This window comes from Pteropus vampyrus, unplaced genomic scaffold, assembly GCF_000151845.1.
Source record: "Pteropus vampyrus isolate Shadow unplaced genomic scaffold, Pvam_2.0 Scaffold113, whole genome shotgun sequence".
In the NCBI taxonomy this organism is placed as follows: domain Eukaryota; kingdom Metazoa; phylum Chordata; class Mammalia; order Chiroptera; family Pteropodidae; genus Pteropus; species Pteropus vampyrus.
In genome coordinates, this window is record NW_011888894.1 from 1247351 (window position 1) to 1262686 (window position 15336).

The 15336-nt window shown below is 33.2% G+C and overlaps 1 protein-coding gene across 4 annotated transcripts in view; it reads right to left on the minus strand.

Annotated features, from left to right (window-relative positions):
• ZNF638 (zinc finger protein 638) overlaps positions 1-15336 on the minus strand; it is a 77782-nt gene that overhangs the window by 2041 nt on the left and 60405 nt on the right. For all 4 annotated transcript variants that reach the window (XM_011365548.2, XM_011365547.2, XM_023533822.1 and 1 more), the window contains 6 exons: positions 12740-12777; positions 7399-8614; positions 6750-6815; positions 4663-5617; positions 3337-3441; positions 482-580 (listed from right to left, as the gene is read on the minus strand). In XM_011365548.2, coding sequence (XP_011363850.1) covers positions 482-580; positions 3337-3441; positions 4663-5617; positions 6750-6815; positions 7399-8614; positions 12740-12777 — 2479 coding nt within the window. The remainder of the gene's footprint in view (positions 1-481; positions 581-3336; positions 3442-4662; positions 5618-6749; positions 6816-7398; positions 8615-12739; positions 12778-15336) is intronic.

The following is a 15336-nucleotide window of genomic DNA, read 5'->3' on the forward strand; positions in this document are numbered from 1 at the left end:
GAGTCTTTGAAATAAAATTTTTTGGAATCCCCTATTAAAATTAAACAGGAAGATCAGCAGCAAAATGATGGGCAATTGTCTTCTTGAGGAATATTCTGGGTAAATAAATAAGAAGCCCCTCAGATCATCTTAATAGCCATGAACAAAGTTTGCTAGCTAAGCTTTTCGGCATGTTCTACCTAAGTGGAATTTCTGCCTGGGCAAGTATAATTCAATTTTTACCAGAGCAGAAAAGAAAGTACCATGAAAAAAGAGACACATCCCAGACTTTAAGAATACAATAAAAATATCCTTGCCAGGTAAAAACACACAGTTTAATAAACTTTTCAGAAATGCCAACATGCAAAACTTGCTAATTTCTATTCTAAAACAACCATCTAAGCAAGGTTATTCCATTACTCATCTAAACAAGAGAACTCTTATTAGGGTGCTGAATTTTTATTTCACATGAATAAGGAAAAAAATGTCATTTTTACTTTACCTTCAGGGATATCTTCTGCCACTGATTTCCCTAAACAGTCCTCAATTCTCTTGCGTTTTCCTTCTGGTTCTGAATCCTTTAAGCCAGATTCTTCATCAACTGAAGTCATTGTGTTTTTTAAGAAAAAAAAAGTTACTCAAAATAGATTTGTAGACTGTGTGCAGCTAACATTAGATAATCCCTACCTTCAAAGACAAATTTATGGTTCATCTCTTTAAGTAAATCTTCCTTAGTTAATCTCACCTGATCACTCTTTCAAGATTCTTTAATGGAAGGAATAAATGAGTAAATCTGTTTAACCTTATTAAAAGGATTTAAAGGGCAAGGACTAAAACTAACAGTTTATTTTATTTGTAAATTGTTCCAGAAAGAATTTAAAGTGTAATGAAAGAAGTTCAAGTTCTCTAACTACTGTCAAGAGTTAACTTGTGTATGCAAAGTGTTGAGTTGCGGAAAGTATGGATTAAGGAGAAAAAGACATGACCAGAGGATAATTCTGATGTCCTGTACTGAGGCCCTTCTAACCAGAAAAAAAAAAAAAAGAAAAAACAAACTGATGGACTTAGTCTAAACTGATGGACTAAGACCCTTGTTAGACAGACTCACAAGTGAAAATACAAATGTTAAAAAAAGCAGAGTGAATAACATGTAAAAAGCACTCGATGTTATCAGATATACTGCAAAATACGATCTTGGAGGAAGACAAAAAAGAAACTGGTCCCACAAGCAATCCTGGTTAACCTCAGTAGCCGAAATACCTTATAACGAAATAACTTAATAAAAATAACTTAACTAAATAAGTTATTACGAAATAACTTTTGTGTAGTACTCGACAAATCACTTTCATATATGTCATTCATTTAGCGTTTATCTTGCGTGATATAAGTCAAATCATTAATATTCCTATTTATTCATAGATGGAGAAAGCAAAACCAAGAGGCAGAAACTGATATGCTTAAGGATGCATAGCTAATAAGTGACAGAGGCCAGAACCAAGACTTTTGACTTCAAGTTAAGTGCTCTCTCCATGTAACTGGGCTACCTTTACCAAATCTGAGGAGATTGCTAGCAACTATGAAATCATTATTTACTCTTCTCTTAATCCTAGCATTTTACTGGTCATCAAAAGTCCTAAAGAAGTAATTAAAAAAAAAGGGCTGTCTTCCTTTCCTTGAATCAATGGTTTACATAGTCTCCAGTCTCTCCCTACAAAAGTTCATTCCCTCACTAAAGCAATATCAAACACACTTACTTCTGCCACTCCAAAGGCACATTTATCTAATGATAAAAAATATAATAATTATATAATTAAAATAGATTAAAAAACATAGTTTAAGTTGGAAAATGACTTTTTCTTAAGTGAGAAAAGATTCTCCATTAATGGAAATATAAATTGTTACATAAGCAGTAAATAAATCATCCTTTCTTCATACTTCAACTAAACCTCTGTGGCCTGGTATCAAGGGGAAGTTACAGAGACGAAAACAAAGAAGTATCGACTGGCCGTGGGAAAGAGCTTTAAGAAAGAGGGCATGAGAGCCCGATAGGTGATAGAGTAATCGAGGGGATCACTTCATAAACTATAAAATGCCTAACCAATGTACTGTATACCTGAAACTAATAATAAAATAAAAAAAAAAAAAAAGAGGGCATGATCAATAGTAACAAATAAGACTAAATTAAGAAGAAAAAAACCTTAAAATCAAGTTTGACAGACCAAAAGAGGTTCTTTATCAACATCAACTTCAGGAAGGTGATTCAGAAAGTAGCCAATATACATCCAGTTCAATGGGAGATGAAGTAAAAATAGGTGTTCTTTCTAAATGCTTTGTGTTAAAAGAAAGGAGACAAGATGGGAGCTAGAAGGACTCCAAGGTTAAGGGCATGGTTTCTTAAATAGGAAAGACTTAGGCATATTTTATGGGTGAGGAGCCAGTGTAGCTAAACTACAAGGTAGTAGACAGGGGAAGGCATATATTTGCTCTGGTAAATAGAAATAAAAGCAAGATTATCCAGTGAAGAATGGGCTAGGTGATACGGAGGGGGAAAAAGGCTTATGTTACAGCTAATTAGGAAATGAGAAAGAAAGGAAGTCTGTAACAGTTTGTAGTGCAGAACTGAGGGCCCAACTGAGGGCCCAGCTGAGAGCAAATTCAATGACCTTGGACTGAATCAGAATTGGTTGCTTTTCCTTAGAGAACATAGGAAAACAGAAGAGCAAGGAGGGTGCTGCAAAGAGAATTGAACAATGGATACCCTTACACAGCTGTTTAAGTCATTCTGGTAGTTGATTTTTTGTTTTACCTCTCTCGATCAATAAACCTGAGATGTGCAATAGTGTGCTTTTCTTGTCTACCCTTTTTAGTATTTTGCAATGCTAAATGGACAAAATGGCAAATATCTGTGTGACTAGAGTGCTCTCCCTTAGACACAGTCCCCTATTAGTTTCAACATAAATTATATTAATAAAAGGAAGATATCTTGATTCATTGTCTGGCTGCTTGGCACCATTCACAAAACAAGGGATCTGGTCTATGAACAAGAGCTAGTTAATGATTTCTACTTGATGCTTTCTACACAGTCAGAATAATCTTTCATCGATCATTTCTAAAAATTTGTTCACTTCTAATAGGATGGCCTATTATTCTCCCATTCCATTATGTTCCATTATCTCTCTGTAAAGATTAAAATCTTTATCGAGATTTAATAATTTTAAGGCTGCCTCCCTCCCCACTCTATTTCATGGTTTTCTACTTTTCTTCTTAGATGTTAGAACTTTGGAATTTCAACCACCACCTTCTGCTGTGTTACTCTCCTGCCCCCGCCCCCCCACCCTTCCATCAATCTTGCTTTACCTTCACTAATTTGGAAGGCCTCTTCACCTTGTGCTGGTTCTCCTGCAACAGCTTTTTCCAGTGGCGGTGTTTTCCCAATTCTAACTCTCTTGGTTGGCATTTTAGCTTTAAAGAGAAAATCTAATTTATTTCTATAGTAACAATATTCAAATTACCTTTAACTCTGAATAACAGTTTTAACACCATTTTCTGCAAACAAGATAATACTCAAATTAGGAAGGAAACCTATTTCTAATATAAGAGAATTCAATTAAAAAATATTCTCCTTTTACTTTCCCATTATCTTGTTCCAAACTATACTCTCCTACCTGTGTTCCCCAAGGAGCCTACATATATTTTTCTGTTTTGTTCCATAAGTGTGTGGGACTGTCCTAGTATTTTTTATTCTTAGCTTGGCTAACTCTTTCAAGAGTTGTTTTTTTTTTTTTAAATTTAAAAAAGGCATTTATACAATCCACAGAGTCCCCCTGATTACTCTAACACCCACCTGGCACCACACATCATTACAATAATATTGACTATATAGCCTACACTATACTCTAAATCCCTGTGACTGTTGTATCTAATTTGTACTTCATTCCTTCACCTTTTTCTCATAACCCCCCAACCCCTCTCCCCTCTGGCAGTCATCGGTTTGTTCTCTGTATCTGTGAGTCTCTGTTTAACTAGTTCCTTTCTTTTGTTCCTTAGATTCCGCATATAAGTGAAATCACATGGTATTTATCTTTCTGACTTATTTCACTAAGCATAAAAATCTCTAGGTCCATCCATGTCATTGCAAATGGTAAGATTTCATTTTAATAGCTCAGTAATATTCCATTGTATAAGAGTTTCTTACTGGAAATGATTTTTATCTCCTTCAAATCCTGAAAGTGAGCTGACTTTTGAGGTTATTATTCTATACCCTCAAAATATTACTTAAGAGTGCAATGGTACCTTCATGAATTTTTCTAAATCCAAAGTCTAAGCACAAACTGGGAGGCAGTCTGATAGAAACATCCTTCTACTTATTATCGAAAGATGCTTTTTCCAATAACACAAATACACCATTTTCATTCCAGTTCTAATTTGGGTATTGTAGAGTGCTTTCTGGTTTTGTCATCTTTTCTTGAGGTATAGTAACTTGGGGTAAGGTCTACTCTGTAACTAAGAGAAATCTGTAAAACTTGTACACATTTCTTTGGAGAATATCACTGATCATAACTATTTGTTGGCTTCTTATATCAGTACAGAGTAAAATTATTAGTAATGCTGCAACACATATTTAAAAATTTTTAAATGTAATACTCTTATAAAACAGAAAAACTACCACTTCCAAGTATCTACCTGCTAAATGCCTTTCAATCATGGTTTTCAGATCTTCTTCCATTATATTCTCACTTACTGAACCTACTTGAGACAAGGCTTCAAGTTTTGTCTTCCTTGTGTCCACAGCTCTCTTTTTTCTATCCCCCCTTTTATCTGTGGGATGGTCATTTTTGCTTTGTGCTAAATCAATTTTTAAATCATTGTCTCCATCTTCTTCCTCTCCAACTTCATCAACAGTGACAAAATTAAGCTCTTCTTTAAGGTTGTTAAAATCTGCCAGAGAGTCTTCATCCTCTTCAGTCACTTCATCCAAAGTTACTAAGTGCAGATCACTGCTGTCATCCTGTATTTCATCTACAGTAACTAAAGTAGAAGGGTCTTCAGGCATCTGAGAAGAAATGAACCCAATGGGATCCCTTCCAATATTTCCCTCATTTCCTTTAGTATTTAAAGTGGCAAAACTTAAGTCTGCTGACTCAGTTAAAGGTAGCTCTTCCACTTCTCCAATTTCATCCACAGTTACCAAGCGTTCCTGTTTGAGAAGATCTTGTTCTTCAGCCACTGACAGTACAGTAACATCTTTAGGCTCACTGTGGGTAATGCAATCATCTTGATCAATTAACTCATCTAACGTAAGAAGTGAATTTGAATTTTTTACCATTTCTTCCATGTTTATTTCTTCTTCATCAATTACTTCATCCACAGTGACTAGAGCTTGTGCTAGGTGGGCAGCTGCATCTTCCTCTTCCCCAATCTCGTCCAATGTTACAAAAGATAATTCTCCCTCAACAACATGAGGGGCAGAAGTTTTCCCCTTCTTTTTTTTTAAGTTAAGTTCAGAGGAAGGCATATTTTTGAGAGCCTCTTTCCTTTTTCCCTTTAGTGAATTCTGCTTGGCTTGCAAAGGATTCACTTCTTCTATAACCTCATCCACAGTAACGAATTCATCCAAATTAAACGGAAATAATGGTTCCTGTTAGAAAGGTTAAAAAAAAAAAATCACGGAATTATGAACAACTACTGATAATTGGTTAGGTTCCAAATAGACCCAGTAAATGTGCATGAACTATCATTTGAGAGAATTTCAGTGCAGAGACGTTTCCTAAAGACTGAAATTAAGAGTTATTTTTAAAAACCCTACAAATGAATTAGCTGTAATTCAAAAAGCAAACAACCTGCCAAAGATAAAATCCTAGTTATATCTAATTGCATTTTTACTTAATTTCAATAAGATTACATTTCCTAAATGATGTAAGAGTTTTTGAAATATAATGCACAAAAATATTATATTTAAAGCATTCGTCAGACAATATAACGTATTTACTTCTTTATACATTAAATAACAAAGTGTTCTAGAAGATTTAATGAATTTATATATGCTATCAATGATCAATTACTAGTACATATAATAATATCAGAATATATATCCAGTAATTTTTTTTGGAGGGGATTCTGTAAGCAATTATATTATCAACTTATTAAGTCAATGGAACTGACCATATCCTTACTTCTGCTTCTTAAACTACTAACATTTCCCCTTGCCCCAATAAAATAGACCCAAATTCATCCCTTACTGGTGGAAAAAAGTAAAATGACTGAAAAAATGTTCTATGAATGGCGGAAACCTAAAATACCAAACCACCAAATATAAAACGTAAGATATTTGTTTGGCAGCAGAACTCAGTTCTGGAAAAGTAAATCTTAGATCCCATCTATTTAGGTTACTGAAATGACAATCTACTTGGAAGTGCTGCAGAATGAGGAGGAGGAGGACTCTAGTCAAACACCAGACTCCTTTTCATATGATTTTCCCCTATGTTTCTAACCTATTTTTGTCAATATGCGATTGAATATATTTTCCTATTCTAATTCTCATTCTATCTCTGGTAACTTTTTGTCCTGCATGAAGAACACAAGCTAACCTAGCTCAAGGACAAAAATGAATTGGAGGTAGGGTTAAAAAAAAACAAAACAAAACTTATTCCTGTCCTTTGCTCTATATCAAACTAATTATTATAGGAGAGACACAAGTTCTAAGGTAAATAAATGTACTCTTCTATGAAGGGATGGAACAGAAGGCTTAGTGTTAGTCAATGGTTTCTTACCTCTTTAGACTTGGAACTTCTACTAGTGGTGCTTTTAGGATTCTTAGTGTTTTGCCCAGCCAAAGTCTGAAATATTAAGTAAAAAATATAGAAAAACAGAATTTACAACTAGGTAATTAATGTTCTTTTTAAAAAAGAGAGACTTCAAACAGCAAACATTATCCAAACACATTCAGTTACACAAATATTTAACAGGTATACCAAACTAAGTCAACAGTCATTTAACAGTACAGGCACAGTCTATAAGTTGTAGTTAAATTCCGTTTTACTGACCTTTCCCAATAATATCTAAGTTGGGTATTCAGTAAGCTCGTAATAAAAGCTTCAATTTAAAAGAGAAAAGTTTCCCATTCAGAAGTAGAGTGCTAAATCACCTCAGATGACTCAATGCAGACTTTTTTTAAACTACAAAATTATGTTTTTGACCACATTTTATTCTAATAATGCTTTTCAAACCTGTTAATAATTATGAACTTGAGCTTATTATTCTAAATGTCTTCTGGCTTAGATCAATGGAATTGTTAAGGGAAATGGGAGCTTGGGAGTAAAGTAAGAAGATGAAAGATAAAACAAGATTACATCTCCTACTCCATAGCTACAACAGCAGAACTTCAAAAATACACTGAGCCATTCTTCCTACCCTCCTCACCTTATTGTTGCTGTCATCCCGTTTGATCGAAGTTCTAGCCTCTGTTTCCTGAGACTGTTTTGTAATATCCCTGTAATCCAATTTAGAATCCTTGTCTTGCAGGGCTGAGAACCTTCCACTGCCTCCTCTGGTAATACTGCTCTGAGTGGGTTTGAATTTACTGCTACTTTCAGCCAACCTGGAACTTGTAGGTTTAAGCAGACCCAATTCCTTGGCTGAAAGTTTCTTTTCAGCATTTATTTGATCTCTGAATACAGATTTTAGAAAACTTTTCTGGTTTTCAGATTTTGAAACTGTAGTTTTTCCCTTTGGAGAAGAGACCATACTTGCCTTGATGCTTGACTTACTGCTAGGTACATATGATGCAGCCAGCATACTAGTTTTATTAGTTTCATCAGGCTTACTAGCCTGACCTACTCCTTTATTTGGGTATACCTTGATCACAGTGTTTTCTGTAGGCTTTTCTTTCACTGCTGCCACTATCTTTTCCAACTTCTCTGCAACCATCCTAGAGTCACTCTTTTCAGCCTTCTCTGTTCCTATGTGCAAGTCCATTTTTGTATCCTTAGCATTAAATTCATTCTCCTCCTTTTCATCTATGTGACTTTTTTCAGAAATTCTTTTTCTACTCACTGCCTTCTCATCTCCAGTGGAAATTCCTGGTTCCAAGGCCACAATACAAGTCGATGGTACTATTTCTGAAACAGTTTCATGTTTGTCCACTTCCACTACAGCTTCTATCATAGACTGTGTAATCCCAGAAAAGAAATCTTCTGCTTCAGATGGAGATTCTTCTAGAATTCCTTGGATGTTTCTTTCTTCAATAAATGCATTGTCAGATGTTGATAGCTCTATTTCAGGATTAATCATTTCTGCCTCTTCCTTCTCAAAGACACTGGTATACACCTGCTGATTTAAAACAGACTCCGCTACATTTTCAGCGAATAACTCAATATTGGTGGGAGTAGATGCTACCAGAGGAATTTCCACTTTGACCTCCTCTCCTTGAGTTTCAACTTCCAACGTTTCAAAAGCAAAGTCAGAGTCACACAGTGTTTTTTCAGGTTCTTCCTCATAAGGCTCTTCTTGTTGTATGGAAGTTTCTGTTTGAATGTTGGGAATAGTTTCTTCTTCAACTTCACTAGGTTTAACAGAGGGACTATCAGCTGCTGTTTGCACCTCACTTTCGTCAACTGGACTGTTTTTCGAGTCTGGGCTAAAAGTATTTAAAAACAAACAAAAAAGAACACAAACAAAAACACAAACAAAAATCAAACTATGATGAGAATTCAACCATCATAAATAATCCTGTTGATGTCAATTGTTAGACTTCCTGATACCTTAATAATAAGCACTGAGAAATCCAGCCAATCAGCATTAAAATGGTTAAGATGTTTTGGAATAAATATGTAAACAATATAAAATTTTTAAGGGATCCTCCATTGCACTGAAGATTTCTTTTTAATTCAAAAGAAATGGCAAAATTGTAACCATTGATAGAATCCTTTAACTCATTTAAGTTATAGCCAATTTTTTTCCTTCTGTGTCAAGTTTGCATCTAATATCCAAAGACTGAATGAGAACATCTCAAATTATTAGGTCCTATCTTTCTAACAGTGGTAACTGAAATAACAAAATGTACGTATAGTTTTTAATGAAACTAATGATCTATGCTTAGTTTGAAATATTATAAATAAACCTTACCTAAAAGGAACATAAATAGAAACTGGTAGGGAGAAAAGGCCATACTAATTTCCCAAGAACTATTTATTACTAATACTTAAAAGAAAACTTTTAAATACTCTGTTGGAGATTTAAAGTTAGAGGTGAAACTGACAAAAAATCTTCCCAACATAAATATGTAGTCTTCTTATAAAATATATGACTTTGGTTATCTTGTGAGAAGGAATATATTTAAAAAATCTTTCTAGTTACCAAGAATAATTTAAAATCCCAATAAATAACTCAAAGATATAAGTACAATTATTCAGAATGAATGAATGAAATACATGACAAGTATATGTAATCAATCTTATTTCATTGTGGTCTTCTCAAAACCAAAGTAAACAAAAGTATGATTCTGTAATTCAACTACTTTCACTAAGACAGAATAAACTATTTACATTAATGCTCCATAGATCAGATGTAATCTTGAAAAGTAACAAGGAAAATTCAAGTGTCCAAAGATAGTGTCTAACATGCTATAAACACAAATTGAAGTTCAAAAAATACATTCAATTAATTACATCAGAAGTAGCATGTTGAACACACCAGAAAGTGATTATGCCATATCAATACCTCATAGTAAAGAGTTGACTTTTTTCTACTTTCCAAGGAAGGTGGGGATGAGACACTCCCCCATGATTTGCTTCTGAAAGGGTGGCCATATACCTTTAGTTAATACAAGATAATGTGTAGTGTCCTGAGATGTTAATAATATTTTAGAAGTTTGGAACTAGTAACTACTACCATATCAGGGTCTAATAATTTGAACTAATAAACTGCTCCTTCCCCTAAAAATGCTAAGTTTAAACTTCCAAAGGAGGAAATTTTTCTATCACAAAAACTCTTGATGAAAAGTTGTAAAGAGTTTGAAGGATTTAAGTTAAACAGCCAGTAACCACAGACCTTAATCAATATATATTCTATTCATCTGTGTAAGCTACTCTTTGTACACTGAAAGCATTTAAAGGTAATTTGAAATAATCCACATTCCTTACATTAAAAAAATACTAACGGCTGATTTTAAGTGTTCCAATTCTTAGGACTAGTCAAAATAAAACTATGGCCAAGTACGAATAGAACAGACAATAAAAAGTCACATTCAGTTAAAGCAGTTATGTAAATATTATTTCTTAAAATATAAGCTCTTTTTTAAATTATAAGACTCATTTCCAAAAATGAAGATTAAATTCAAATTCCTGCTTATTATAGAACTGCACATTAACCCTAAAGCCTTTACTAATTAGGGCTATACAAATACACCAATCTATTGGGCTAAAAAGATAACGGAGATTTTGATTCCTGGCTCTAGTATATAGTTAAGTCTTTCTCCTTTACCATATTTAAAGTTTGTACCAAAAAAAAAAGCTATTATCTTTTATACAAAATGAATCATTATGCAACTGTTCCACATTTCAAACATCACAGACCTACTTGGAAAAATGGCTCAATTCTGTGTTTGTTCTTATGTGTTGGTCTTTTAAAATAACAGTGCTTTCTTTGTAGAACTCATTTATCAAAAATTAATATCTATTTTTCTGGTTAATATGGGAAAAAGCCTTGGTGTTCATCAAGTTAGCTTGGGAAGTCAGTGTGAAATATCAAATAAATGAAATTATTAACAGTAAAATCAAACAACAAGTCTTTCAGAAGATCAACGAAGAGCACAATTGTATTCTGAGAAATGGCACAAAAAAGGATTCCAGGAAGGCATTCAGGACACAGGCATCAATTTCCCACCCTCTGTTCCACCCCCAAACCCTCATAATACCAGAGCTTCAAAATCTTCAAAAAGGCATACAATGAAAGCTGGCCATGAGAACAAATTTTAACACCATACCATATACTTTCCGAGAAACTTGAGACTGAGATTTCACAGTACTTAAGATTAGTATTTATTTCAGAGGGCCACTGGATACTTCCCAACATTATTAAAGAATTGGAGAAAATTTCATCTTGCATCCTTATTTGGAGCCTTAATCACATGATAAATAAATGATGCTTATGTGTGTGGTGGGGGGAGGAGTGAATGAGAATAGGCAATATGTAGAATATTAAATTATTAATATATCCATGCAAGACTTCCTTTAAATAGGAAACATTTACTTTAATTATAAACAAAATAAATCATATCCATTATGAATTAGCACCCACAAGTGCTTAAAAAAAAAAAAAGAGAAAGCACCAGTATTTTCTCAGGATCAGTTTACTCCAATAAAAAATTGTGATGCATTCAGGCTACTATCCAAATCTTTTTCTCTAATGTCATGTAAGTGAAAAAACTGACTGCAATAGAATGTTTTAAATTAATTTTTTAAAGATTACATAACTATCTCTAAATTATTAAGAAATATCTTTGATTTTAAAAGGGGGAAGGGGGGAGGAATGACCAAAACACAGATAATACCTATTCTTGCAGACCTGAAAGAAACTTTGTCGAATGAAATATATAAAGTAGGTAATTCTGAAGAGCCTACTTACTTACCAGCCAGAGTTACTGTGGCCAACTGTAGGTCTTCCTATACTACTGTATGTGGCATTATTATTTATTAAGCCCTTTATGAGCTTTTATATCAAACACCACTATTGGTATTACTTCTTAGACATGTGAATATAATTGGTATATAATGTTGTACAACTTAAAAAATGTCTGTGCTGACACATACAGAAAACCTATTGCTTAAAGTCACCGACATATTTTAATGTACTCATAACCATCTTTATCATTTAAAAGTCTCATAAGAATTAATTACTAAGAAGAAAAATCCATAAAGAATTGTTTTGCAGGAATCTTAAAATTAGACAGTGTATCAAATAAAATAATTAGACTCTCCATATTTAAACACTTTCAAACTTAAAAGCTCTTACTACATAAGTTCTAACAAATAAGGGCAAATTACTCAGTATATAAAGGAAGAGAAAGAAGCCTGAATCAGCAAATCCTAATAAAGAGTAGGAAAAGGGAGGTTATTAATTGGTGGGGCAAAGGTATGATGAGAAAGTGACCAAGAAGAGGACGTACTACATGTGGTCAAAACAAGACTGTGAGTTACTATTTTGAGTAGACTCTGAAGAATAAGTTTTCATCCTCAGAAAATATAAAGCAGCGTACATATTATTTTGTTTTACAAATATTTCCCCACCCCAGTTGTTTTCAAAAAGTATTTATTTAAATATACATTAAATACTACCTTTTTGGTTTTAAGTCAATGAAATTTTAAAAGGTTATGTAAAAAGATTAATTAAAGTTTTACTATTTTGAAATAGAAAAATCTATCAAGAATACTGATTGGAGTCAAGTTGTTCAAGCATCTTAGTAAAACATTTCATAGAGAAGTCATATTTACCTATTTAATTCAAACTATATTTAGTTTTTCTAAAAAATCAATAAATATCTGAGAAAAACCAAAACACAAGCAAAATCCCCCAACTCTTGAACAAAACCAAAAGAGAAATCAACATTCACGTGTGTATACATACATATACACACAAAACACAAAATGAACTGTAGAATATGAATTTTCTTCTATATATGAACAATTACTATAAAATACAGAAATAAAATTCAGTAATTAACTAAATACCATACAAAAATCTTAGCAAATGTAAAGCAACATACCTTTCTTTTCCTAGTTCTTGGTCTTTCACGGCTTGAGCCTGTAACATAATTCCACATTTTATTAGAGGCTATTCTACTGGATTTTAAATATTTAACCCATCAATGCAATGACTTCAGTTCTTAAAATACAAGCTAAGAAAACTAAACTACACTTAAAAAACACATTAAAAGTTAGTTATCAGTGTCCATATAACTATCAGGCTCTAAAAATCATTAGATTTAAGTCATACAGCATAACTAACACATAGCAATTAATTAGAAAAATAAGTTTCTTTAACATTGATATAAATTAGGAAGCACATTTTTAACTTTACAAGTCTGAAAATACCACCCTTTGCTAGGAATAGAAACAATCAACCTAAAATACCAACATCTTTGTTGTACAACTATTACTTAAAAATACTTCTATTTATAAGGGAAACTAGTTTACTTGAAACATCTAGAGGTGCTGGACAAAATTTAACAATAATCATTTTAAACATATGTCTGAACCACTAAGAAAGCAATGTCCTGGACCCAAAAGAGAAGCAGGGATTAAAACTCAGTGTCTAGGCACTGGTCCAGGCACTTAGAATACATCAGTGAACAAAATAGCAAAAACATATGCTCTTTAGAGCTTATACATACTAGCTAGAGGCTTTTTCAGTGGGAATCGTGTGCTCTGAGTTGAGAATTATCTTTCTCTAGATTTGGTCAAATTAAAAACTGAGAATTGTATTTTAAAGTACAATGAACAATATGCCCAGAGAGGATTCCTACTATAGGTTTTGGAGTCCCAGAGTAAAGGCCTTCTTTGCTGGGTATCTGGTCTAGTATCCAGTCTACATTGTAATGGTCTATAACTGAAATGAAAGATGGCAGTTGATAAGCCCCATCCAAGTGTTTCCAAGCAATCTTCTCATTCATGGGAGAAGCACTTAGAGGGGAAAACAGGCTATATGATAGTATAGAAAATCTATACCAGATACCTTTATTGGATAACTTGCTTCTTTCGTCATAAATGAATAAAAGAGAAAAACAAATGCATGAGAGAACAAGATAAGCATACAAAAATAGTTGAAGGTATTGCAGAGAACTGAAGAGCTTTAAAAACAACTCTAAAGAATATCCTCTAAAGAAAAACTGAACAGGAAAAAGTATCCACGAAATCAGTACAGGTGTTATTTCCAGAAAGACAGAACATTAAAAATTAAGAGAAGAAATAATAAGAGAAAAACTTTCCTCAGGTGCAGGAACACACTCTATAAGTTTCTTCATAAAATACTTTAATCAGGATATAGGAAGTAAGTCTCAAACCAAGATGAAACCTTGCTAACTACACTAGCCTTACTGATTCTCCTTGGGAGACTCCTGAATCACCAAATGAATCACCTGAAGGCCTCAGCTCTTCTAAAAACCTTTCCTCCTTGATATATTCATAGAGCCTGCTCTCTTACTTCAGCCCTCTCAAATAACTCAGAGGAGCTATCCCTGACCACTCTAAAATACATGGTCCCCTAGCTATCACTCTTTATCCTTTTATTTTGATTTGTTTCCATAGCACTTTATAGCACTCTTTACCACCTGACATTATATATATTATATATATTTCTTATCTATTTATAGTCTATCTCTTGCACTAAAAGAGGACTGGGCCAATGACTCTTCTGTTCATCAATGTATTCCAATGTATAAAACAGGGCTGGCACAGAGAAGGAATTAAATATTTGTTTAATGAATAAATGCTAAATGTTTTCAGAGAGAAAAAAACAATACAAACAGGTATGATTGGAATCAGCCTTCTCAACAATACTGGTTAGGAAAAATAAAAGGAAAAGCATTCCAAGCACAGAATTCTCCACAAACTATCAATGAAATGTGTAAAAGGAAAATAAAGTCATTTTCAAATATGCAGGAATTCATATTTTAAAGTTTACTGGCCACACATATTTTCTGGGGAAAATTATTTAACAACGTACTCTAGCAAACAGAAAAGCAATCCCAAGAGAGTGGGAGATACAGAATCCAAAAAAATAATAAAAATAACTCAGAAGAGCAATAAAATCAAAGACATACAGTTGCTTAAAGCAAATAGCCATAAATTTAGAAGAGGCAGTCAGAATATCTTTAAAAAGAGAGTAGATTCTATTTAACAAATAGTAATTAAGTTATATGACCTGAATAAGATAAGACAGTCTTTTTTCCTCTCAATAATAATAAAATACAATTCCTAAACTGTACAGGAAAACCATAATCTACATACTGAAGAACATCAAATTAAAGCATCATCTGAGAAATGACTGAGAATATAAGAAAGTCTCTTCTGAATATAGAAGTTATAGACATTATATTTCTTTCTTTATAGACCCGCTCTTGTTATGCAGATATTGGTTTTCAGTATGTAGAATTAAGCCTTCATGCTTCATCTGCAGGATAACTATAATTTGTAGAACTAAAGACTGAATTGTACTACATGCAGAAGTAACTTACAGGTAACGAAATGGGGAAGAGTGTTTAAAGCGAGTGTATCCTAAGGATGTTAATTAACTCATGATAAACAAAATAAATAAAAACTATTATTTAAAAATTGGGAGCAGGATCTATTTCAATTTCATAGT